We start from the raw sequence: 26,725 nt of genomic DNA, 5'->3' as shown, positions 1-26,725 counted from the left end.
AATGAGTATTAATGTTTCTTAGCATCATTAAATTTGGATTTCGAAATTCTTGGAAAATGAAGTGCTACTGATATGTAAACCTGCATTTTTGTATAATAAGAAACTGGTTTTATTAACAAACTCTTCTATTCTGCTCTTCTAATATGACATATTTTTGCTTTTCAACTTTGGTTTATTCATTTTCCCTAAAACACTTTGTTTATATACATTACATTCTATGGATGCATGTTATTATTTTATTGTAGAACACTTCTTACTGTAGAACATGTCTTGGGAGTTCTTATGTGGATGCCTCGAAAGGGATGATTTTTTAACTTACTTTATTGAAATCAAAAGAACCAAAGACTTGGGCACGGTTTGTTCCATGAACAGGGGTTTGACCTCACTCTTTTGGGGTGCAAAACAAGGACGTCCCAGTCGTCACTGCTGTTTACCCTAATAGTGGAGCTGCTTACCAGTTGAAACTACACAAATATTAGGAAAGAGGAGTTGAGAAGCCATGGTTTAATAAGTTGAAATCCTTCTTCTCAAATGCAAATAACTTTATTTCGGCAGCCAGTGCAATAAAAGTCTTCCTGGCAATAGTCTAAGTAAATAATTGGATAAAAAATAAATAGTCCTTTAAAAACACTACACCATCTACACCACAGTTTAAACAACACAGGAAAGATAGGTCATTACAGCTCAAATACACAATTCATAAACATCAAATAGCAAAGCTGAAGCTCCATTAGGTACACAACATTTTTGTCACAAGACACAAAAAAGGATTATTGACTTATAAAATCTTCTATAACTTCCTCCTAATACACCACATTCCCCCAAGAAACTAAGCAACTGCAATAGCAATCCAGAAACTGGAATGTGATTTAAGAATTCTCAAAGCTTTGGCATGGTCACGAGTCCCTAGCCGTATACAGATTAAGGGCATTCTTTTCACCCGAGGTAAAGCATAGGTTGGGCAAGCAAAAAATGCATGTGCCATGGATTCAGTGCCAGCTTTACAACTAGGGCACAATATGGTGGAGATAGAACTATTGTACCAGTTACTCATCAAAGAATTTACTGGAAGGGAGCCAAACCTAAAAAGTATATAGAGCTTCCTATCACTCGGCACAGTGATGCAGTTGAGGTAGGGTTCCAGAAACCTGATACATTTAGAACTCAAGAACTCACTTGATAACCGCCCTGGGGTGGAAGAGGCTACTTCAGTTAGCGATGCCCACTCCCAGTAGCATGTCTTCACCTTTTCTTTGGAAGGTATCAGCCCTGGAAAGGAACAATTCCATGCTTCTCCCAGCCCAACAGCAGTCAGTAGTTTCTTCTCTCTATTTATCCAAGGGATCTTACTAGAACTATCAAAGGAGAAAATTCCATAAATGACTTGGCATAGGAGGACAGTTCTGGTGTTGCCATTATTCTCCTCCAAAACAACAGAGTTCTTAACTTCCTTTGCCAGCTAAAGATTTACGAGCCATGTCCAAATACAGGAGAAGACATACTATCTGACAACTTGATGCCTAGATAGTCAAAAGTAATAACTTTCTCCAGTTTAGTTCCACCCAGAGTAGGCCTCCCCTATAAGACTTATGTGGGTTAATTGCCATGAACTTTGTTTTTGCTGTATTAATCTCGAGCTTTCTTGCTACACAGAATTCTTTTAAGCGGTTCAGTAGTAACTGGAGACCCCCAGGGGTTTTAGACACTAACCTAGTACCTGGGTGTCAGTGGGTTGGGAGGACAGAAACTCAACAAATTTTTTAGGTACAGAGAGAAAAGGGTTGGAGCCAAAACACACCCCTGGCGTACACCCCTTTTCACTGTAATTGGGTATGTTAACTGGACTTGTTCCCCCCAACGCACTCTAGCATAATTTGCTTCATGGAGGTGAACAACTAGAGCTAGAATCTCGGCCAGCATTCCCATGTCATGTAACGCTACCCAGAGCTTACCTATGGGAATCAAGTCAAAAACTAACTTTAAATCTACAAATCTAAACCTATCGCTCGCTCCCCCCGGCAGAAGGGTGAGACTTCGGGGGACCGCTGGAGGTCCCTGGGACGTCCGGGCTGTGCTCCGGGCCTCGCGGCTCAGCCAGGAGAAAAGAACGCGCAGAGCGGCCCACGTCCAAAAATGTCACTCAGCTAAATCGAGCCGCGGGGAGATCAGCGGCGGTCCGTGGCTGAGGCGGCTCCTCGGCGGGGACCGGGGCACCCCTCTGGACGGTGGGATAAACAGCGGAAGATAGGGCCAGAGTGGGCCTGAAAGAGGATGTGGCCCGGAAGGCGGAAACGGCTGCGGGGTGCCTGGCTGGCCGGGAGGCACGGAACGGGTGGTGAGGCAGTGGAGTGAGTCACCCAGGCGGAGGGAAACAGAGTGTGGAGGCCGTGGTGGGACCTGGCCTCTCCCGGGTCAAGGAGCGTGCCGGGGGGAGGCATGCTGCTCAGATCGGCAGTTCCCGCCTCCCCCCGCACCGGTGCTGCGCTGAAAGAAAGTCACCGGATGACTCGGTGGGGAGCTGAGCTGGTGTGAAGACTTGCCCCGGGAGGGGAGAGAAGCAGGAAGAGACGCAACAACCTTCGTATCGTGGGCCTTCTGGAGAACATAGCGGCCTCCTCCTTGGCCGCCTTCTTGGAGGAGTGGTTCCGGTCCTGGATGCCCCGGGACCGCCTCACACCGTGGTTTGCAATCGAACGAGTTCACAGGGCTCTACAGGCCAGTCCTCCACCGGGCTCTCCGCCAAGGTCAGTGATTCTCCGCCTCTTCAACTTCAAGGACAGGGACGCAATACTGCAGGCGGCGCGCTCGTGGGGCGATTTACAATGTGAAGGAGCAAAAGTCCTGGTGTTCCCAGACTACACGAGGGATGAACAGGTGCAGCGCCGCTCCTTTATAGAAGTGAAACAAAATTTGAGAGCGATGGACGTGCTACGCCCTACCGCCTTCTCTTTCCTGCAAAGCTTAGGGTGGTCCACAATAACAGGACATATTTCTTTGAGACTCCGGGTGCGGCCTGGACATGGCTTACAGAGGAGGTCTCGTTGGGTCCTGCCGGAGGAGAGCTGCGGCAAGACAGACAACCAAACGCAGCGACCGCATGGTCCCCGCCATAGAACGCGCTCCAGGAAGCAAAGGGAGCGGCGGGGCTCGCAATCCGGCTCTCCTGTGGAACCTACAGGAGAAGTGTCCTCAGGGCCCCCGACGGCTGCTGGGCCGGAGTATACGGGGGAGGCTCTCAGATGGAGGACCCAACACGGCTGCACCCCGAGACAGTGGAGGACACTCATCTGTCCCAGAGTCCGGTGCTGTAACTACCTTTGGAAGGGGGAGGGCGAGGCCAGTATGGCCCACAAAGCGATGTGGTCGCATTATGTCTGTTTATTACTTAATATTCTTTAATCCGCAGAAATGGAAGGTCCACCACTGCTCAGACAATTGGTGTTTTCAACTCACTATGTTAGGGAGTGAGCTGTTTGATAAGGGTGACAGATGCTTCTCGGGGAAGTATGGGGATGGGCGGGAGTTGGGGGGTATGGGAGTTTTAGCCCTGTTATAGGGCAGCTGTTAATGTTATCTGAATTTAATGTTGATTTGTTATCTCTCACACCTGCATGGGGTGGTAGAGCACAGATGTCATGGCAGGGAGCACACACAGCACAAGGGGAAGTGGTATTTGTTCGGGGGCGCACAAAGGGAATTGGGAGAGAGGGGCAAGGGGAGCGTGCACAAACAAACGAGATGAATGGGGTTGACACATATATCTTGGAATGTTAATGGTCTTCTAGACGAGATCAAACGTGCAGCTGTATTTGCACATGTCCACCGACACAAGCCCAATATGCTCCTGATGCAAGAAACACACCTCCTAAGGAACCACTGCCCCTTTTTAGCCCGTAAAGGGTTTGACAGGGTATATCACGCGGTGTTTGTAAGAGGCTCACGGGGGGCCATACTGGTTCACCGCTCATTGCCCATGGTGGTGGTCCAGGTATGTAGAGATCCACAGGGGCGCTATGTGGCGATCTCAGGGACAATAGAGGGTCGTACGCTGAATGTTTTTAGCATATACGCTCCACTGACAGTGGTGCGCAGGACCCTAGGGGATCTGACTCGCCTGCTGCTGGACTTACGTAGGGGGGCTCTGCGATGCCTGGAGAATATGGCATCCGCGGCGCAGACACTTTACGCATATGTCAGCGGCCCACAGTACGCAATCTAGAATTGACCTTGTGTTCATGCCAGCCACTGACTGCTGCCATCTCTCACACATTGAGATTCTGCCACGGGGATCTCTGACCATGCTCCTATCCGGTTCATTGTGGGTCCTGCGAACTCGGTGGTCCGCCCCATGTGGCAGCTGAATGCATGATACTTGCAGGACGAGGCTTATGTTATGGTTGTGCGTTCCTGCGTTTTTGTTACGTTAAGTAGCACTAATAATAACCTATGTGTTCTATATCAATTGGATGCATACCAGAATTGGTAATACCTCTTTGTACCTGTGCAGGTTGTGCCGAGTTTTTCCTCTTTTTGTTATTTATGTTTCCCATGAAAAGCAATAAGAATTTGTTTATAAAAAAAAAATCTACGAATGCAACATAAAGGCTGCCTTTCCCAATCACAACTGTTTTCCAGTACATGAAAAAAAAACGAAAAACCTGAGCTATTGTATTGGTCTTTTGCCTGAAGCCAGCCTGGTATGAAGACAAAATGTTATCACTGATCCAATCCTGGATTTTTAAGAGGAGGGCACGACAAAACACCTTCTGTATTGAATTAATGAGGCATATAGGCCTATAGTTACCAGGCAAGGACCTAACACCTTTCTTGAATAAGGGTGTGACCTCTGCACCCCTCCAGGACTCCGGAATCATCACCCCCCTTGCAATAGTGTTGGACAACAGTAGCATGTACTGAGCCCATTCATCCTTTTCATATGGAAAAAGATGGCCTGGAATGCCATCGGGCCTTACTGCCTTGGAGCGTACTATAGAATCAATGGAATCAAATCTGTCACCCAGATCAAACAAGTCACATCGGTTATTACTGTCCAGCTCGGTGGATAGTAAGAGAACATGACTATTTTTTGAATGACTGGCCTTGCTAAAAAGTGAGTAAAAGTGGAGAAACCAATCAGATGTCTGAATTTAGTTTCCTGAGGAAGCTACCTGCCCATGGCTGCTAATGTTGACCAAAGACCAAAAAAGCTTGGAGTCTTTGCGCTCACAAGTTTCCTTGATTAGGCGCCATCTCTCCTCTTCTCAATCTCGCTTGGCCTTTGACTGTGCCTGCTTGTAAATTCTCCGTAGTGATCGAATGCAGTGAACATCTTTAGATTTATTTGCCCTGACTAGTTGAGCTCGTGCCTGTCTACATTCTTGCTTACACCATTGGCCTCCTTCTCCACTGGAAGGCTTGAAAGAAGTTTGAGATAAGGGTACAGTAAAAAAAGATTCCAGCCGATTAAAAAGAACAGGTGTGTATGCTTGAAAGCTTAAGAAACCCACCTGCCTTCTCCAGCAAGTTAACCATTATGCGACAAAGGGTGTCATCCTGCATAGCGACCTTGGTCCAGCGTAAGCAACGTTTGTCATTTGTAGATTGAACCTTCTAGTGATCGGCGAGAGCAAAACACATCTTGTTCCATAGCCCAGGGAGACGCCAAACTAAGGCAAAGGCGATTGTGGTCACTGTCAATTGTATTCCTGACCACCATGTCATCCACCAGAAACCAAAGGTCAGGATATAATCAATACAACTCTTCCCTCATGACCTATTAAAAGTAAAGGCACCCTACTTGTCAGACTTAGTTCTCCCATTGATGGCCCTTAATCTAAGCCCAAGTGAGATGTCCTTCAATTGAAGAGCAAACTGTGAGCATTTCTTCACTGGGGTTAACTCGGTATTTAACCTAGGTACTTGCCAAAAATCATCCTTTTCCAAACAATCCCCTGTATTGCTCAAACCAAGAAGTTCAAATGAAACATTAAAGTGCCCTTCTACAATAAGCGCATGATTGCTAGGTCACTCACCCAGCAGATTCTCGAGTAATTGCAGGGTGATAGAGTGTTTAGCCCTTTTGGTGCCCCTGGCATAAATGTTGAAAATATCATTAGTAACATTTTCAGGCCCCTTAAGGCTAATGGCAATAATATCAGGACAATCCGTAGATATCCGATTCACAACACACTGAAGGGCAATCTTCATCCAATTAAGTTGTCCCCCAGATGGACGCCCCAATTTTTTGGATATGGCTGGGAGATAATAAGTCACATACCTTGATTTATAGTCTGGCTCAGAAGCCCAAGTTTTCTGCACTATGCAGATATCATGAGAATCAAAAAAGCATTCCACTTGGGCAGCAACAACTTGGACTTTAGCCTGCCACATTCCATGAGATGATGTTAATTTTAGAAGGGGCACTCTTAAGGTTTAGCAGGGGAGAAAGATTATCAAAAGAGTCGAACCATATTGACAAAGGGCTCCAATCACCACTAAGGTCAAACATACCTTTCTTTGGTGATACTGATGATGCAAAAAGAGGCTTCTCTCCACAGCATGAGCCCTTTACATTCAGTGAGGAGCAACCCTTGTCGCAACAACTGCTAATAGAGCCCACAGATCCACGACAGCTTCCCATAGTAGGAGGGGCTGGCTATTCAACTGCTGGAGTCAATCAACCTTGTCTAAAACGAAACCAACATCTTGGGAATGCATTTGGGGTTGAACTGATCGTCTGTGAGGGAAATTATACTTAAACTGGATAGTGGACCCTACCAGTGGATTGGTTCTTAAATCCAGGGCCACTAAGCCATCAACTAACCGCCCACCAGCTAAGAGGGGTTCACTGCAATCAAAAGGGGTACTCTGGTAGCTATGTCATCTGGCCCTCCAAATGGCACTTCTAACCACTGAAAAACAGCTTCTTGTATGACGTATCTAATGTATCTGCTTGTTTATCAGAGAGGCCTCCTCCACTCATCCCTCTCTGCAAGTTGAGTCTGGGTACATTAGTCATATACATTTTACACAGTATTGGGATAATGGTACTTTCTTTGGTCAACTGGTGAGATTGACACGCACTCCTGGGTGCTAGAGCTGAGGCGTTGAATCCACTGCTAGTGGAATGGCAGGGGACAGCATCAAGTGACGCACCTACCGTTCTCTAAAGCCCCTCAGAGGTATCTCTAGCTGTAACCTTTGAGTTTGTATAGCAGGGAAAGGACTTAAATGCTCAACTGAATTTTTAATAAAGGGAATATGAAGGTCCGTGATAGTTGTAGCTTGAACCATGGGGGGGCTTTTGGATAGTGATTGCTTGAGCCACTGAGAACAAAAGAGTGCCATTACAACATTTCCCCTCCCTCCCCTCACCAAGAAGTCTTACAGTGCCTACAAGATCTGCGATCATGGTCTTGAGGGACCCTATTTCAGTCCTAAGTGCAAACATACACCCTGCAAATCAGAAGGTGGGTGACTAGCCATATGAACAATAGGGTACCCATCCTCTTCGTATGCCTGAACATCAGAAATGCACTGCAGAGTGGATTTTGCAGATAGGCCTTGAAGAGGTAGAAACCGATTACTGCATGGGATAGAAGGGTCAGAGGTTAAAGCTGATGGCAAAGTTGCTATTTCTGGGTCCGGTGGGTAAGCTTTATGACTGCAGGGCAATAGTTTGCCTGCACTCTGAGCCAAATCCCTAACTCTACCAAATAGATTAGGGATGCTTTCCTGTTAGTTGGTCAATAAACAGGACGCAGGGCTCCTACTGGGGCTCTTAGTGGGTGAGGTGACAACCGATGGAGTTAAAATCTCTTCACAATCCACCAAAAGATTATCACTGTGATCTAAAACACAGTTTTCTCCCAACTTCTTTGAGCTTCTTCTGCATTTCTTTCCTCCTACCCCAAGTCCATCCTCAATTTCCTTCCTCTCATATTGGTTGATTTTTATTTTCTAAGTTCTCAGATACAACAAATGGAAATTGGTCATAGTGAAATATTCTCTCCATCATAAAAACTGCTGCACCTACTCTTCTGGTTGTCTGCCAAGAACATCAAATATCTTGAGGTGAAACAGGTAGCTTTGGTAGGAAAATAATATGGGTGGGCCAAATACTAGAAAACACCAAAATATCAGCTATATGAATGGGTTACATTTTTCACATCCAGGTTTGCCATGCTAAAATTGATGCCTCCACCAGTTTCTTTAGGAACTTCAGAATGCTCCCTTTGTGATATCTTGGGAAAAAAATAAAAACTTTATACTGAAAATGTACAGTTGTTCATTTTGGCAAGTACAGCATAAATGACAGGATGACGTCACATTAAATTATATAAAGATGCGTGATATGTTACCCCTAATTTTGAACTATGTTAACATCCAACTTAACTATAACATATGGATCATCCTCATGTTAAAATACTGCCAATCGTGGTCGACAATAATTTTACTTGATCAGGGAGTCATTTTGAAATGAAGAGCAATAACAGAAATGAGTCCTCTCCATCCAGGATGATATGAAAAATGCCTAAGTGATCAGCTAGGCAGAAATGTCTTAGGATTCCCAGTGATTCCAAGTGAATTTACCACAGTAACAAAGAAATGACACCATTTAAATGTACCCATCATTATCATTCCTGCATTGAATCCTGCACTGGTCCCTTTTTCCCCTTTAATGTGACTCAAGGCATGTGGCTGAAGTCCCACCATCACCACAGACCCCTTATACCTTACATTGTCCTTGTAGTGGTCAGGCCTAGATCTTTTGGCTGTGTGCTCCTTTGTTTTTACACATAGTGTGGGATGCAGCATGTGCTCCCAAGGTCAAGATGGTTATTCAGTCATGGAGACGGCCATGTGACCAGGGTAATAAAGCAAGGGTTAGGACTGGAGTTTGCCTTTACCTACGTGTGAAGTGTTTCTTTCTCTAAAATTGACATTTACTGTCACACATTTGTGTGTGTTTTTAACAATGGAGGTGTCCCTCTGTATCTTTGCCTCTCTTCACCTTCTTTTCTGTGAAATTCACTGGTGAGGATGCACCAGTGGTGAATTCAGCGGTGTGGAAAAATAAGTTGTTTACTAGCCATGGCCTGCCCCAATTCCCTAGTCTTTGGGTCCAATGGAGACCCTACAATGGCCTGTTTAAATACTGCCTGGATGGTCTAATCCTTCTTCCACAAGATTGGTATTGTCTACTCAGGATTTGAAGTCAACAGAACAAACAGCAAATTCAAATTGCAGGACACTAGGAAGGTACTATCTCGAAAGACCATCCCTGATTATTATTTTGTACGAACGGAGAGCTAACTTCCACCCTGTGCACCCTTTCTGTGCCTAAAGTATGTGATCCCCTTCTTCCCTGTCCTTTCTTGTCCTCTCTCAGGAAGACGTGGGCACTGTCCTGGTGGGATGCTGTCCAGACCTTCATATTGCTGCAGGGTCGTAACTCATATTGTTCAGGACAGAAATAGATTTGAATGCAACATGCTCCATGCAAATCTGTCTCATTCACAGGTAGTGATGGATGCAGGCTCCTGCACAGCCTCCGCCTTTTATCACAAGCCCTTATTTAAAATGAGTTATAGCTTGCCTTTTGACATCCTTTTCTGTAATTAGCACTGTCCTGCCATGGTTTAATAATAACAATCATATATCTTACCATGGTTTGTTAATGACAATCTGAAATTAGAGCTATTGTGCCATGGTTTATTAATGACATTCATTAACTTCTCATTGTGAGGGTGAACGTTAGAGAAGCTCCTTGGGATATACAAGCAGTAGGTGTTAGTGCCTCTCTGCTATAGAGGTCAGGAGATAACCCGGGGCATCTTTCCTAGAAGTTTGGAATCAACACAATGGAGGCCTGTTTTCCCCTAAAACTGACAGTGTGGTCAACCCTGATTTGATAGTAAGTGAAGAAGGTGCAATATTCAGACAAATAAAGCAGGGTTGGTGACCATTGGTAGTTAAACCTGAAACTCTAACTGAGGCTGGTTATGTTCAATTTTGTGCCCTCAGGTAGGTGGCCTTCAATATCTCCATACCAAAGCTTATTATTAGAGTGAAACATGAGGCCCAATCATTTGTTTGTCTTGTGTAAAGAGCGGGACAGTTTGTACTGAGCAAATAACACCACAAGTGATTGGGAAAATATCACTACGGAGGACAATAAAGCTGCAATAACAGGCTAGTGAATTCCCCACCCAGTACATACAGACCATTACTTGAAATAGACAGTGTAGTACTTTATGACCCAACACCAGTATTAATAAGCTGTTTACTGGAAAATGTTGTTTAGAAATCAGATGTATTCCCTATCAGGACGTTAAGCTTCATAAAAGATAAGGAATGTACTGTACCAATTTAGTAATTAGGTTCATACCTATATTCCCACTCCCAATCAATTGAGGAAAGGCAGATACATAGGGCTGTCCCCTCTCTGCCTGCTATGTTCAAATCACACTATCCTTGTTTGTGAAAATGCATCAGTGCACTTAATGCTTTTATTAGCAGAAATCAAGTAAGCACTGCAGTGAAAGACTTCGAGTTTTGAAATAAAATGTACTTTCAATCACCAAAAATACACTTTATTGCCAAATGTAAAAGCAGGGTATGAAATACTCAAATCTCCAGATTACCAATTGAAACTGGTTGTTTTCATAAATGACAGTGAACATCATTAGACAAAATGCATGTTATACTAGATCCTAACAACACAATTCCCTGTGTGCACTGTATTCCTCTACACAATCCCTTTTACTCTCTGGTTTTGTCTCACATTTTCCTGTGTCACATATGCTTCTTTCACTTTGGTTAGTTTGCTCGCCGTAGGAGGTGGAAACCGACGCACTGCCAATGTTGTCGCCCATGGATTTACCAACCTATTCATCCTGGATAAGAAGGACCTGAGTGAAATCCTGATCCATTACCCAGAGTCACAGAAGGTACTGCGCAGGAAGGCCAAGTAAGTACATAGTTAACTGTCTACACTGTGATGTTTCTGATTGGTGTACTGCACCCCGAGTGTCCCGCAAAACTACTTACTGATGGAGTGCATCTGTCCATCATTTGTGAATCAAAAGAGCTAGAAGAACACTGCTGGGTAAAGTAAGTCTTAACCAAATCTGGTAATTCAGAAAACCTGCTTGAACCACAATCATGTGTGGGCCAGTAAAGGAGAATGTAAATTCCTTTACTGCTAACGTTGAAATCAGACATAACATGCCAAACTAGTATTTGGAGCAGCAAGTTTCAAATGTTGGCCTTTATTTCTGCAAAATTTCCCTCAGTAAATTGTGATATATAATTCCGGGGATGCAGTACTTACCAAGTGGAAGAGGTGTATCTATAATTTGTGAACTATTAATGATCGAAATTGCCTTAGTGGTGCCTTTTGATGACTTGAGGTCATCTTCACTTCAAGTAGTGACAGTAGCGGCACAAAGTCATTCTTTAGAGAGGTGCATCAGCCTGAAGCAGGTGGCAAAACTGGTATTCCATCCCACTGATTTTTGTTATCTTTCCTAGGACTGGTGGCTCTATAATGGTATACCGCTCACCACTTATTAGCAATGCTTCTGTCACGTATTTTTTTAAAGTTTTTATTTATAGAAATGCCAAAGGTGGTGTTTTTAAAAAATCAATTCAACTTGTGGAAAAAACACATATATCACTGCCAACTGCGGTGCCTCAGAAATATTCTTAACATGACTGACTGACATGTTTTCCCTTGAACTTCTTCCTGTATCCTCCTCTCCACTCCTGTGTCCAGTCTGGGATTCTTACAAATCCCATCGGCGTCCCTGTCCCAAAAAAAAACTAAATGAAAAACTGAAAGGAAGGATGATGTGATCCTCACCCTCTTAATCCAAATGTTAATTTAAGCACTGCATTCAGAGGATCTTTCTTTGCCAGCCTTGCACCCATGTGAAGGCTCATCAGAGCACTGAGTGTGCTCATGTGTCACTAGTTGCTGATAACAATGCATCTTTTCAGAAGAGAATAGTTTGATAAGATAAGGAACGCTCACTTTTTGTTCCATTCCAAAAAAACAAACAGTGTTGAGCCCCAGAAAATGTGCAGGTATAGACTGGTACCCAACCTTGTTAGGTCTCAGCCACAGACTGTTTTTGCTGCAGGTTGACCAGATCAACTGTTTCCAAGTGGTGGACCTCAGCATCACTGGCTGGTGTGTGCCAGTCACCCCAGGGGCTGTCAGTGCCTTGCCAAGGCTGGTTGCTTTTCCCTCTATCTGTCAGTGTGTACTTAGCCCTGGCACCCTCACTGACCTACTGAGTGCATTCTCTAGTTACACATACCCTGGGCATCATGCACACTGGTGTCAGCAGATGCTCATGTGATGGGTCGCCTCTCCTGTAGTCCTCACCCTTCCAAAGAGGCATGTAGCACATCTCCTAATGACGATTCATGTTACTAAAGGGAAATTAAGTGCTAGGTTGCTGCTTAATGGTCTATTACTCCTATATAGCTTTACGTTTTGTGTATCATATCTCAACTGGTCTTTGTTTACAGGGACCCACAGTATTTTGTCATCATTACTATCTTGAAATGAGTGGGGTTTCTTTCTTCAATGACTCAAGTTTTCCTTCAGTCCAGTGCATTCCATTAGAAACTAAGGGGCCTATTTACAAAGGTAAATTTACTCATGAGTAACTGTTGGAAATGTGGTCTCTAGCTGGCATTCGGTTTGCACCCTGTCCAAGTAGGGACCCTCCGTCTAGTCAGGATAAGGGAGATACCTGCTCAAATAACCCCTGCTCACCCCTTTGGTAGCTTGGCACGAGCAGTCTGGCTTACCACTGAAGCAATGTGTAAAGCATTTGCACATAATACACAGTAACACAGTGAAAACACTACAAAAGGACATCACACCAGTTTTAGAAAAATAGCCAATATTTATCGATATAAAACAAGACCGAATACGATACAAATCCAACATACAGTAATAAAAATATGTATTCTGCAAGATTTACTCAAAAATACAGTTCCTTGAAGTCAATAGCTCCACCTGGGGCTAACACAGCGTCATGATCAACAAAACCAACAGTTCAGGCTGACCACGGTGTCGCAGGCCAGCTACGATTTTGAGAAGACCCGCAAACAGTACCTTGGATTTGTAGGGCATTGTGATCCTCGCGGTGAGCTCCAGAGAGTGGCGTCGCGGGGTCGGTTCCAGAGTCGGTGCAGGAGTTGTCGGGCCCTTGAAGTCACACGCATTGTAGATCGAACTCTGAGCTACTGAAGTCAGGAGCGCTGGTGTGGATGGCGTTTGGGCTGCAGTGCGAAGCGGGACAATGCGACTTGCGGTGCCCACAGGTCACGGTGCAAGCAGCGGCTCGGTGACACCATCCAGCGGTGTCGGTGAGACCAGGGCTGCGGTGTGAAGCGGGATGGTGCAATGTGCGGTGTCCACAGGTCGCGGTGCAGGCAGCTTCGTCGTCATTGCGGAAGCGCTGTCATCGGTAGGCCAAAGCCAGCGGTGCGGGACAGGATGGTGCTTCGTGACCCTCACAAGCGGTGTCCACAGGCCACAGTGCAGGCAGGGATGCCTGGTAACTACACTGAAATTGATGGTGCTGGAGTTGGTGGACCGAGGCTGTGGTGTGGGACGGGACGGTGCTTTGTGCTCCCTAACGAGCGGTGTCCACAGGCCACGGTGCAGGCAGCAGCACCTGTGTCAGCAGGAGGGGCATTGTCAGGGAGGCCCAGGCTGTGGGGTGAGCAGGTGATGCCGGAGTGCGGGGCCCACATGTCACGGTGCAAGCAGCGGCTTGGTGAGACCAGGGTCGCGGGGCAATGCGACTCCGTGCGGCGCCGGCAGGTCACAGTGCGGCCAGCGGCTTCGTTGGCGAAGACACAGTGGTTTCTCCTCTTGAGCAGCACAAAACACACAGTTCCCAGTGCTGCAGGTCGAGAAAACTGAAGTCTTTGGTGTCCCCGAGACTTCCAACAGGAGGCAAGCTCTACTCCAAGCCCTTGGAGAACTTTCTTAAGCAGGACACACAGCAAAGTTCACCCTTTGCACTCGTCAGGCAGAAGCAGCAACTGCAGGCCAGTCCAGCAAAGCAACACAGCAAAGAGACAGTATTCCTTCTTCAGCTCTTCTCCTGGGCAGAGGTTCCTCTTGATTCCCGAAAGATTCTAAAAGTCTGGGCGTTTGGGTCTTCTTATACTCCTTTCTGCCTTTGAAGTTGGCAAACTTCAAAGCAAAACCTCCAGTGTTTGCCAGATTCTTCCTTGTCCAGGCTAGGCCCTAGACACACACTAGGGGGTCGGGGACTGCATTGTGTGAGGGCAGGCACAGTCCTTTCAGGTGTGAATGACCACTCCTCCATCCCCTCTAGCTCAGATGGCTTATCAAGATATGCAGGCTACATCCCTGTCCCCGTTTGAGTCACTGTCTAGAAGGTGTAAAACAGCCCACCTGTCAAACTGACCCAGACAGACAATCCACAAACAGGCAGAGTCACAGAATGGTTTAAACAAGAAAATGCCTACTTTCTAAAAGTGGCATTTTCAAACAGACAGTTTAAAAACCAACTTCACTAAAAAAATGTCTTTTTAAATTGTGAGTTCAGAGACCCTAAACTCCACATTTTTATCTACTCTCAAAAGAAATCTGTGCTTTAAGGATATTTAAAGGCATCCCCCATGTTAACCTATGAGAGGGATAGGCTTTGCACAGTGAAAACCGATTTTGGCAGTATTTCACTCTTAGGACATATAAAACACACTAGTATATGTCGTACCTTAAGCATACACTGCACCCTGCCCCTGGGGCTACCTAGGGCCTACCTTAGGGGTGCCTGACGTAGTAAAAGAGAAGGTTTAGGCCTGGCAAGTGGGTACACTTGCCAAGTCAAATTGGCAGTTTAAAACTGCACACACAGACCCTGCAGTGGCAGGTCTGAGCCATGGTTACAGGACTACTAATGTGGGTGGCACAACCAGTTCTGCAGGCCCACTAGTAGCATTTGATTTACAGGCCCTGGACACCTCTAGTGCACTTTACTAGGGACTTACCAGTAAATCAAATATGCCAATCATGGATAAACCAATCAACAGTACAATTTCAATAGGGAGCACTTGCACTTTAACACAGATTAGCAGTGGTAAAGTGCACAGAGACAATAAACCAGCCAAAACCGAGTCCAGTACACCATAAAATCAGGAGGTCAGAAGGCAGAAAGACAGGGGAGACACGCCAAAAAGCTGCCAGGTCTAACAGTAACTCTACACATCAAAATTTACTCTTACGCTTTTGTAGTAAAGTTACTACTTTTGGCTTTTCATAATATCCGAGTGCAAATTTACTATAGAGTGTAAACTTACACGCCTCTACCCCCTGAAATGGGGTACAACCAAATTTATGAGTGTAAAGTTACTACAAGTAACCTCTCACACATAGGTGGAGTTCTCCACCCCTGGGGATAGGTCTCCTTATGGCAAAGTATAGGAAAGATTCATAAAGTGTACTTAAAAAATATTTTGAAAAACATTTAGGTTAAATAGTAATATAAATTAGTTGTATATATTTATTTTATGTGTTGGACAAAATAAAAATATGTTACAACACTATTTACTTAATTTTGAATAAAATATTTAATTTTAATTTATTAAATTAAAAAAATATTTTAAAGGGTTTATCTAAAATATGCCACCTAAAATGTTTATATTACTTTATTGTGTACTAAGTTACAAAAAATAATGCACATCTATAATTTGTATAAATTGATTTATTTTATATAGTTACATTTATTTTTAAATGAAAAGGTTAATAAAATATTTGGTCATAGAATATTTATTTTTTATGTATGTTTTGTATTAAACTACATTTATATATATATGTGTATAAAGTCAAATTATATTAATTTATTCAAACATGCCATTCCTTCATTATTTTCTATGGGAGAGTTTTGCAGTACTAGTGGTTGGCCATGTAAGGAGATGAACTTACTCCAGGTCTGAGCAGAAGTATAGTTACTACTATTTTGGGTTGTAGTAATTTTATGTAGTACAGTTCCTGAATAGCAATGGGCTTACTCTTTTGTGGGTGAATGTCTGTTCCTATCTAAACTCCTCCTTAACTCTACCTAAACCCCTACTGACTCCTCCTGAAACCCCTCCCATTTACAAGGCGATAGTCTCCATTTTGCACACACTCCCTGCATCCAAACCTCATACACACACACTGTTCCCCTCGTCTTCCAATTCAGAGCCCACCCAACCCCCCAATCCTTGACTGGGTCTCAAACATGAACAATGTTTCTAGCCGCAACTTTCAATTTGTGTAAATCACCGCTCACACACCTGTTCATCTTCAATGACAAACATTGTCCAAACCTTATCCTTTGCAAACCGGTTTCACCAGATTTGCCAAAACTAACATCCAACTCGTAACCCATAGCCCCCCAAGGCCTGGACCTCCAGATCAACTAAGGATGATCCTTGAAATACCCCCGCTACACCTTAGGGTGGGAGAAAAACCTAACTATCCCTGCCAGCCAGTGCGTCATTTAAAATGGCACCTTATCCACATGTAACCGTGGCCTTAAACCTAATAACCCTTGCCCCCAGCTAAGCTGCCAATCCCGTTGTCACCTGTCTCCAGACGCTACCACCTGCCTGAAGACCCCCCTTTAAAAAAAAAGGCCATCAGGTGCGATGGTGTATTCATGTACAGGATCAATCTTTAGTGTGGAAAAGGCCGCTTTAAAGAAACAGGTGCAAAAAGTATAACATCAAACCTTGGCTTTTACGCTTTACATGCTAGTCAACAACCTAGTGTGACTAAACATCCTAATACCTATACAAAAAGCCCTCCATTAAGTAGCTCCTTTACAACCCAAGTGCCCAATCACAGATCTCCACACACAAACTCACCACATCCAAACCTCATGCAAACACACTGTTCCTCTCGTCTTCCAATTCAGAAAGCTCTCCCCCAATCCTTTATTGTCTCTAACATGACCAACATTTTGTGCTGTAACTTTCAACTTGTGTAAATCACCCCCACCAGAAAAATCACCAGTGTTGTTCTGTCCCCACCCACTTTTCATTTCCTGCCTACTTACAACAGGAAAATTCAGCAGTCAAACCAAAACATTCCTCACCTTCATCAAAAACAATTCAATCCCATAAATCAATAAATTCATCCTATCATCTTGGAAAAACTCAACAGTTTCAAATAGAATGTCACTGTGCTCAAGGAAAACCATCCCTTTACAAAACTTTCTAAGTTTCTTATTCCCTTTTTTCGTTGCTCTATCGATTGCTTCCGGTTTCTGCGCTCTTCTCCAAGCTCTTGTCGGCATGAAGTCTTTCAAAACTATTGTGGTACCTGACCAAAGACATTTCAATTCCAGCAAATCCTCTTTGATGCATTTTACCAATGCCAGTCCTTTAAATTGTACCAAATAATTCTCTCACAGATACAAAAGCAACACATCGGGGGTGAGTCTGGCTGCCATCTGATATGGCCGCCTCAGCGTAGAGCTCTGAGACTCAAGGTGAGAAGGATTACTCAAACAGCTGTCAAAAAGCCTCCTTGGAGCCAGAGGGAAAGGCAACATGAATAAGATAACGGGGGCATAACTCTGAAGTTATTTCAGAAGTGAGAGATGACAGTTAAACCAAGTTCTTAATTGAAGCCCTGAAGCCCGGTTACAAATCAACTGGACACCATCCCTTCAGCTGAGAGCATCACAAAATAACAACACATTCTGTCAGTAACCAAGTCAGCTGTTTAAACTGGGAGGCTGCTCCAGGGGAATTAAATTACTGGTTGAACTCTCCACACAGTACAGGGAAGCATCCGAGAACTCTCACCTCTGAGCTGTTTCTCTTCATAACTGTTCAGACTCCGTTATTTGATTATGTGAGCGCAGGAATTCCTTGTCAGCAGAGTGTGTGGAGCAAATGCAGTTCAGAAAGTGAGTGTTGTACACCATTCCTGCAGCTAGGAGAGTCTTTGAAAATTACTAATTCTGTCAGGAAATACAACCAGTTTCTTGAGAGATAAGTGCAATTCCTATTTTTGAATGTTGAAAGGCTGCTGTAGGAGAAGCATATGAACTTTCACTTCTGAGGTATTTCTCGTCATTTGACAATTCAGACTCTACTATGAAATTAAGTAAACGCTGGAATTCCTATCAGCAGAGGGGGTAGAGCAAATCTGGATAGGCAGGGGAAAATTGTGCAACATTTCTGATACACTGCTTTTCAATGATTCCTGTCTGAAAACATATAGCCATAATCTTTAGAATCCTGATGTCTGTCACCATCTAAATATCTAGCTACATTTACAGTGTTAATAACTACCTTCTTGGTGAGACGATTGGATACCATATTTGATTACGAAGCTGTACTTATTTATTGTCTTCTCTAACATTGAAGTATAACAGTATGGCCATTGGCAAATCTAATAGAAAGCCTTTGTTTGGACAAGTAGTAGGGAACACTCTACCTCCGCACACTTCTACTATTGTCCCACAAAGACACTACTTCTATGGACCTTATTTTAAAAGAAATCTCTGCCATGGGGCAAAGATTTGGATCTATGGATGTCAAAGTTTCAGATCTTGCAACAGAAATGAAGACAATACAGATGGACCAAAACTCTTTTCATACCAAAGTGAAAACTCTAGATAAAAGAACTAACTTTTTGGAAGACAAATTAGATAATTTGGTGCATTGGGGCCCTGATATATGTCACCTAAAACAAAAAGTTATAGATTTGGAAGACAGGGACCTAAGAAATAAAGTTTGTTTTTATGGAATTCCAGTACAAAATTGAAGTGAATGATGTGAAGAACTTGCTACTGACGTTAATACCGTGGCTACTGAACATATCTATTGAGCTTCCCCTTGAGTTGCAGAGAGCTCCCAAAATTTGTTCAAGAACTTAAACTTCAACTCTTGAATCTAGACCTAGACTGATTATTGCATGTCTCTTATGTCATGAAGAGGTTTATCAAATATCAACAGCTGCTCGTAAACATGGTCCGTATGACTTGGAAGGCCATAAAGTATTCATTGCAGCAGACTTCTCCACTGAAACCAATGCCAAACGAAAAGTGTTCCTCAACTTAGACCAAGAAATTGGAAGTGGGATATAAAATATGTTTTTTTTAGAACCTGCCACAATGTGGATCACAATGGATGGGAAATCAAGGGATTACACAGAGCCTGCGGATCTGGTACACTTCCTGGGCAGTTTAGATGACCAACACATGAACTCAACACCAACACCACCACCCCTGAACAAAACATCTATGAACAGTCCACCTCAATTACAGAATGATCCACAAAGCCATCGTACCGGTAGATTATACGTCCATACCTTTAAGAAACAGTCTGACAGAGATAAAGCGGTCCACTGCGTAGAGGTACTCACGCAGGAAAATTTCAGAGACAAATCGAGATCACCTCTTAAGTCATCCACGTCTTTTGATAAAGTAACTGATGCTCAACCTTCCACTATCACTTCTTCCAGGTAGATGAATATATATATATATATATATATATATATATATATATATATATATATATACATATGAACGAGTTACTTACCTTCGGTAACGACTTTTCTGGTGGATACATTAGCTACCTGTGGATTCCTCACCTAATGAATACTCCCATGGCGCCAGCATTCGACGGAAAGCTTCTTCCTAGTCTCTGCACGTCGACGAGGACGTCACTCTAGCCCACGCGACGCCGTCTGACGTCATACAGGCAATAAGAGGTCCTCGCCGACGTGCCAACGTCAGTACCAACATTTTTTACGTGCATGAGAATAACAACCCAATGCAATGAAAGAGCAAGGCAACATCCCATAACATTGTAAAATATACAACATTGCAATAAAATGGCTATAGATTTAATATAACTCTCTTTTATTTTTTTATTTTTTAAAACAAACAAATATATGCAAATCATGTATATACACAAAGATATATACATATAAATATATACAAGTATCCATAATTACAAAATCTATTGCAGTCTTGAAGACCAAGAGGAGCGCACTCAAGGATTACTTGGTAAGACCAGAAAGGCAACGCGGAGGCGGGTGGGACCGTGAGGAATCCACAGGTAGCTAATGTATCCACCAGAAAAGTCGTTACCGAAGGTAAGTAACTCGTTCTTCTGATGGATACAACTACCTGTGGATTCCTCACCTAATGAATAGAGTCCCAAAGCAGTACCACTCCCGGTGGCGGGTGCCGAAATGGTCAAACCAAGAAATCATGCAGCACTGACCGTGCAAAATGGCCGTCCCTTCTGACCTCAGAGTCCAAACAGTAATGTTTTGAAAAAGTGTGAAGGGACGACCAAGTTGCGGCCTTGCAGATGTCGACCACAGGAACACCCCTGGCCAAGGCCGAAGTGGCCGACTTAGCTCTGGTGGAATGAGCTCTAATCAGGAGGATCCTTCTTTGCCAAAGAGTAACAGATTTTAATGCAAAGAACAACCCACCTGGAGAGTGTTCTCTTGTGGACTGCCTTTCCTCTCCTCTTGCCCACGTATCTGATGAACAGCTGATCCTCCAGCCTGAAGTCCTTCGTTCTATCAATGTAGAAGCTTAACGCCCTCTTTGGGTCCAAGCGATGTAGTCTCTCTTCCTCCTTTGAAGGATGAGGCGGAGAATAGAACGTGGACAAAGTAATTGTCTGGGCCAAATGGAAGGGTGAAACAACCTTCGGGAGGAAAGCAGCCTTGGTCCTCAACACCACCTTATCCCCATAAAAAGTTGTATAAGGGGGATTTACCGATAAGGCTTGCAACTCACTCACTCTCCTTGCAGATGTTATAGCCACCAGGAAGACTGTTTTAATAACCAAATACCTTAAGGGGCAAGAATGCATAGGCTCAAAAGGGGACCCCATAAGGAAAGTGAGGACCAAGGACAAATCCCATTGAGGCATAACGAATGGTTTTGGAGGATATTTATTTAGAAGACCTTTCAAGAATCTGAGAACAATAGGGGATTTAAATAACGATGGTTGGTCTGGAAGACAAATGAAGGCTGACAAAGCCGACAAATAACCCTTAATGGTAGCCACTGCACAACCTTTCTGCGCTAGAGACAGAGCAAAAGACAAAACGTCGGACAGATGAGCATGTAAGGGATCAATCTGTCTCTCTCCACACCACATAACAAATTTAGACCACCTATTAGCGTAGATAGATTTAGTGGAGTGTCGCCTGGCCGCTAATATAACATCCACTACATCAGGCGGGAGAGAGAAGGAACTCAGGTTGCCCCGTTCAATCTCCAGGCATGTAGGTGTAGACTCTGGAGGTTGGGGTGTAAAACCTGCCCCTGCGACTGCGAGAGGAGGTCTGCCCTGAGAGGGAGACGGAGCGGAGGGCACAGCGAGAGTTGGAGAAGGTCGGAGTACCACACCCTCCTTGGCCAATCCGGAGCTATTAAGATGACTTGGGCCGGGTCTTGGCGAATCTTCCTCAACACTCGAGGAATCAAGGGTATGGGGGGAAACGCGTAAAGCAACTGGTCGCACCAGGTTATCAGAAACGCGTCCCCCAATGCTCCCTGCACCGTATACTGGAGGCTGCAGAATAACGGACAATGCGCGTTCTCCCGAGTGGCAAACAGATCTATCCGAGGAAACCCCCACATCTGAAAGATTAAACAGACTTGATCTGGATGGAGACGCCACTCGTGGTCGGCCGAGAATTGGCGACTGAGACTGTCCGCACGTACATTCAAGACCCCGGCCAAATGATTTGCTACCAAGCAAATCTGATGGTCCTTTGCCCAGGACCATAGTCGAAGAGCTTCTCTGCAGAGAAGGTACGACCCTACTCCTCCCTGTTTGTTTATGTACCACATCGTGGTAGTATTGTCCGTCAGGACCTGTACCGACTGACCATGAAGGGAAGGGAGGAAGGCCTTGAGAGCCAGACGTACAGCCTGTAACTCTAACAGATTGATATGAAACATCTGTTCCTCTGGAGACCAAAGCCCTTTGATCTCCAGATCCCCCAGATGAGCTCCCCACCCTAGAGTGGAAGCATCCGTTATGACCGTGGCCACTGGTGGCGACTGCGCGAACGGCTTTCCTTGTGAAAGATTGTTGCTCGCAATCCACCACTTCAAGTCCACAGCAGCATCTCTGGAGATCTTGACCGCACCTTCTAGATCTCCCTTGTGTTGAGACCACTGCCTTCGGAGGCACCACTGAAGAGCCCTCATGTGCCAGCGAGCATGCGTGACCAACAGTATGCAGGAGGCAAACAGACCGAGCAGACGAAGGACCTTGAGGACTGGAACTACCGCTCCATTTCAAAACATTGGAACCAATTCCTGAATATCTTGAACCCGCTGAGGCGGAGGAAAGGCTCGATTCAATGTTGTATCCAGTACTGCCCCTGTGAACAGGAGGCGCTGAGAGGGCTCCAGGTGAGATTTGGGTACGTTCACTGAAAAGCCCAGGTCGAACAACAACTGTGTTGTTGACTGCAGATGATACGACACAAGCTCCGGGGACTTGGCTTTGATCAACCAGTCGTCCAAGTAAGGGAATAATGCTATCCCCTTCCTTCTGAGCTCTGCCGTAACCACTGACATCACCTTCATGAAGACTCGAGGTGCTGAAGTAAGACCAAATGGAAGGACCGCAAACTGATAGTGCTGCGACCCTACCACAAACCGGAGATACTTCCTGTGTGACTTGAGTATCGGAATATGAAAATAAGCATCCTGCAAGTCGACAGACACCATCCAATCTTCTTTGTTCAACGCCAAAAGCACCTGTGCCAGGGTCAGTATCTTGAACTTTTCCTGATTGAGGAACCAATTCAAGATCCTCAGATCCAGGATCGGTCTCAACCGACCATCCTTCTTGGGAATCAGGAAGTACCTTGAGTAACAACCTCGACCCCTTTCCTGCTCTGGGACCAACTCCACCGCGCCCTTTGAAAGGAGGACTTGAACCTCCTGTTCTAGCAACAGGAGGTGTTCTTCTGAACAATAAGATGGGCGGGGCGGGAGGGGGGGCGGAAACTCCCGAAAGGGAAGGGTGTAGCCTTTTTCCACAATACTGATAACCCAAGTGTCCGTTGTAATAGTCCCCCACTTGTGGAGAAAATGCCGTAATCTTCCCCCTACAGGAGAGGAGTGAGTGGGAAATGGTGGAAGCCTAAGGCTGCTTTCCCTGCTGCACCCCTCCAGAGGACGAGGAAGAGGCAGAGTGCTGATTTCGATGAACAGGAGGCTTGCACCACCAAGCTCTCCGGCGTAGGGTGTCTTGAAAGAAAGCCAGGGTCAGATGGTGCAGCCCGATATCTTCTAGCCACAGCCCTATGAACTGCCGAGGAAGATACAGGCTTCTTCCACACCTCCAACACCGGATCAAGCAAAGCCTCATTAAACGGCAAGAGAGGCTCCGCTGCAGCAGAGGCCGGATGCAGCACCTCCGTCAATAAATTCTGCTTCGCCTCTGCCACTGGCAAAGGCAGGTCCAGAAAGTTAGCTGCCTTCCTCACCACCGCGTGAAAGGTAGCAGCCTCCTCTGTATACTCCCCTGGAGATGAAAGGTCCCACTCAGGGGAAGTATCCAGCCCACTGGCCGTATCCAGACCATACAGTCCATCACCAGAGTCCTCAACCTCTCCTTCCTCCAGGACTCGCTGGTACTCCTTCTCTTCCAAAAGACGGAGAGCACGCCTCCTCGAATGCAGTCTCTGCTCAATACGCGGAGTCGACATGGCCTCTGCCGAAGTCGAAGATCGGCGCCGATCTCCAGAAGCATCCGACGCCGCATCCGGCGCCACAGCCAGTGGAGAAGACATCTGTTAGAAATGGGGTTTCTGGTTGGCTAGAGTATGCACCTCAGCCAGGCAGAACCTACTCACTCTAGTCAGGGCAAGGGAGTTACACGTCCAAGATAACTCCTGCTCACCCCCTTGGTAGCTTGGCACGAGCAGTCAGGCCTATCCCAGAGGCAATGTGTAGAGCGTTTGCACAACACACAAAACACACGTGACGCACTATCCCCACCACAAAGGAAACACAACACCAAGTTATATGAAAATATACTGTATTGTACACAACACAATTATTAGACCAAACATCATATTTCAGTAGTATCCTGCTACCTTAGCAGTTGTGAGAATGTTACACATCAGTTACTCTGCAAACAGCAGTAGTCACATATAACACACAGGTTACTCAGTATTCTGCAACATAAGCAGTAGTCAGGAAACACGTTATTATACCAAAGCACTTGTCATAAGAATATCATAAACACCCATAGTAGGAACATTATAAAACATATGGCAAGTCATAGAAACATATTAGTATGGTATGCCCATAATAGGAACATTTACATACATATATAAAGGCATCGAAAACAGGTAGGCAATATATGTATCAACAAAGTCTTCAGAAAGAACTTAGAATATATATATTGTTCCTTTAGGGAGTATCTGTAAATGATGAAGGAACTTCCAGTGCCTGGAGAATGGAAAATGTGGCCCCCGGTGCTCCTCTGGGCCAAACGGGGGCCTCTGGTATCCTTTGAGGCAGAGGGGGCGGCACACACTTCCTCTGTGCTAATGATGTCCCCCTCCAGGGGCCCGTGATTACTGGGGCCGCCCCAGGCCTCAACTGGCCCTCATTAGGGGGCCAAAGTCCTCACAAGTAGCGTAGGGGGGCGCCACACACCCCCTCCGATTCGTGAAGGGCCCCTCCTGGGGCCCACCATCTCTTGGGGTCCCCCCCCCCGGGCCTGCACTGGCCCTCCAAGGCAGGGGGAAACCACAGCTCTTTCACTGGCCAACGAGGGCGAGCCTCTGGTGAGACTTCTGCCCCGCCCGGAGATTGACAAAGAGCCCTTCGGGGCTCGGCAGGCTAAGGAGAGGCGTCCTCCTCTCCTTCCTGCTTCCGGCGAGGCCTCGGGCCTGAAGCAGGGCCTTCTGGTGCCCCGGGGGCGCTCTACGGAGCAGACCTTGCACCAATAGGAGCACGCTTGCTCCTGTTTTCACCAAGAGATTTCCTTCGAGCCCCAGGGGGAGAGTTTCAGAGAAAGGCCCACAGGTGAAGGGGCTCAGCAACAGGCCAGCACAAGGCGGATGCAAGCAGGGGCAGTTCTTTATAGTGACCAAGCAGGTCACAGGTCAGCATAGCAGCAGCAGTACATGGCGGTTTCTAGTGAGTCCTTCTATCCTTCTGTGTCCAGCTCTAAAATGTCTCCAAGAGTCCCCAAATTGTGGGGAAAATTCCCCTGTACTTATACTCAGTCCTTACAGTGTTTTACAATGGTAGGGAGAGGAGGTTCCAACCAGTTACAACTGGTTCTGGGAGTGCCCCCTCTCTCCTCCAGCACAGGCTCCAAACATCAGTGGGGGGTAAACAACCCTATTGTGTGAGGCCAGGGCACAGCCTTTACAAATGTAGGTGTGCCCCTCCTCTCCCCTCTCTCAGCCGAGGAAGACTATTCAGTATGCAGATGCACCTCTGTGATACCTCCACCCTCCATGTGTACAGGCTGTCTGAAAAGTATGCACAAAGCCCCAACTGTCACTCTGCCCAGACGTGGATTGGAGTCAAGCTGCAAAACACCAGAGTCATAAGCACAGAGAAATGCGCACATTCTAGAAGTGGCATTTCTGTAATAGTAATAAAAAAATACGCCTACACCAGTAAGCAGCATTTATTATCACCATCACAACCATACCAAACATGCCTACGCTTCCCCTCATAAATCAGACAATACCCCTTACACATAAGGCAGGGCATTTCTAAGGCAATCCTATGAAAAGGCAGCACTCACAGCAGTGAGAGACCAAGTTAGGCTGTTTGTCGATACCAGGACAGGCCACGCAACTTGCACATGTCCTGCCTTCTACATACATGGCACCCTGCCCATAGGGCTAGCTAGGGCGTACCTGAGGGGTGACTTACATGTAGTAAAAGGGGAGTTCTGGGCCTGGCAAGTAAATTTAGATGCCAGATTCCGGTGGCAGAAAACTGCACACACAGGCCCTGCGCTAGCAGGCCTGAGACAGGTTTGAAAGTCTACTTCAGTGGGTGGCGAAGCAGCGCTGCAGGCCCACTAGTAGTATTTAATTTACAGGCCCCGGGTATAGAGATACCACTGTACAAGGGACTTACAAGTAAATTAAATATGTCAATTAGGTATAAGCCAATCATATCAACTTTAGATGGGAGAGCACCTGCACTTTAGCACTGGTCAGCAGTGATAAAGTGCTCAGAGTCCTAGAGCCAACAGCGACAGGTCAGAAAAAACAGGATGCAGGAGGCAAAAAGACTAGGGATGACCCTGCATAAGGAAAAAGTCCAACAACATCCACTCACCCCATCCTCCCCAGAATGAAGCGCACTGGGCACAATGCCCCCTCCAGAACCAGTGGAGAAGACACCCACTCACCCCATCCTCTCCATGATGAAGATCACAGGGCACGGAAACCCCTCCAGAGCATGTGGGCAAGTCACCCACTGGAGAGACTGTGGCCTTGCACTCCCGAGGACAGAGCACAGGTCATGTTGCCCCCTCCAGAGGATGTGGGCAAGTCACCTACTAGAGAGACTGTGGCCTTGCACTCCTCAGGACAGAGCACAGGGCATGTTGCCCCCTCCAAAGCATGTGGGCAAGTCACCCACTTGAGAGACTGTGGCCTTGCACTCCCCAGGACAGAGCACAGGGCATG

General features: G+C 45.7%; 1 protein-coding gene across 1 annotated transcript in view; it reads left to right on the top strand.

Moving 5' to 3' along the window:
• CNGB1 (cyclic nucleotide gated channel subunit beta 1) overlaps positions 1-26,725 on the top strand; it is a 1,925,718-nt gene that overhangs the window by 1,753,670 nt on the left and 145,323 nt on the right. Inside the window, exon 39 of the mRNA XM_069217388.1 lies at positions 10,826-10,972. Within this exon, the coding sequence (XP_069073489.1) occupies positions 10,826-10,972 (147 nt within the window). The remainder of the gene's footprint in view (positions 1-10,825; positions 10,973-26,725) is intronic.

The sequence above is a fragment of the Pleurodeles waltl genome, chromosome 12 (assembly GCF_031143425.1).
Source record: "Pleurodeles waltl isolate 20211129_DDA chromosome 12, aPleWal1.hap1.20221129, whole genome shotgun sequence".
Classification (NCBI taxonomy): domain Eukaryota; kingdom Metazoa; phylum Chordata; class Amphibia; order Caudata; family Salamandridae; genus Pleurodeles; species Pleurodeles waltl.
Note: the sequence above shows the minus strand (reverse complement) of the source record. Positions and strands in the feature narration are given on the sequence as shown.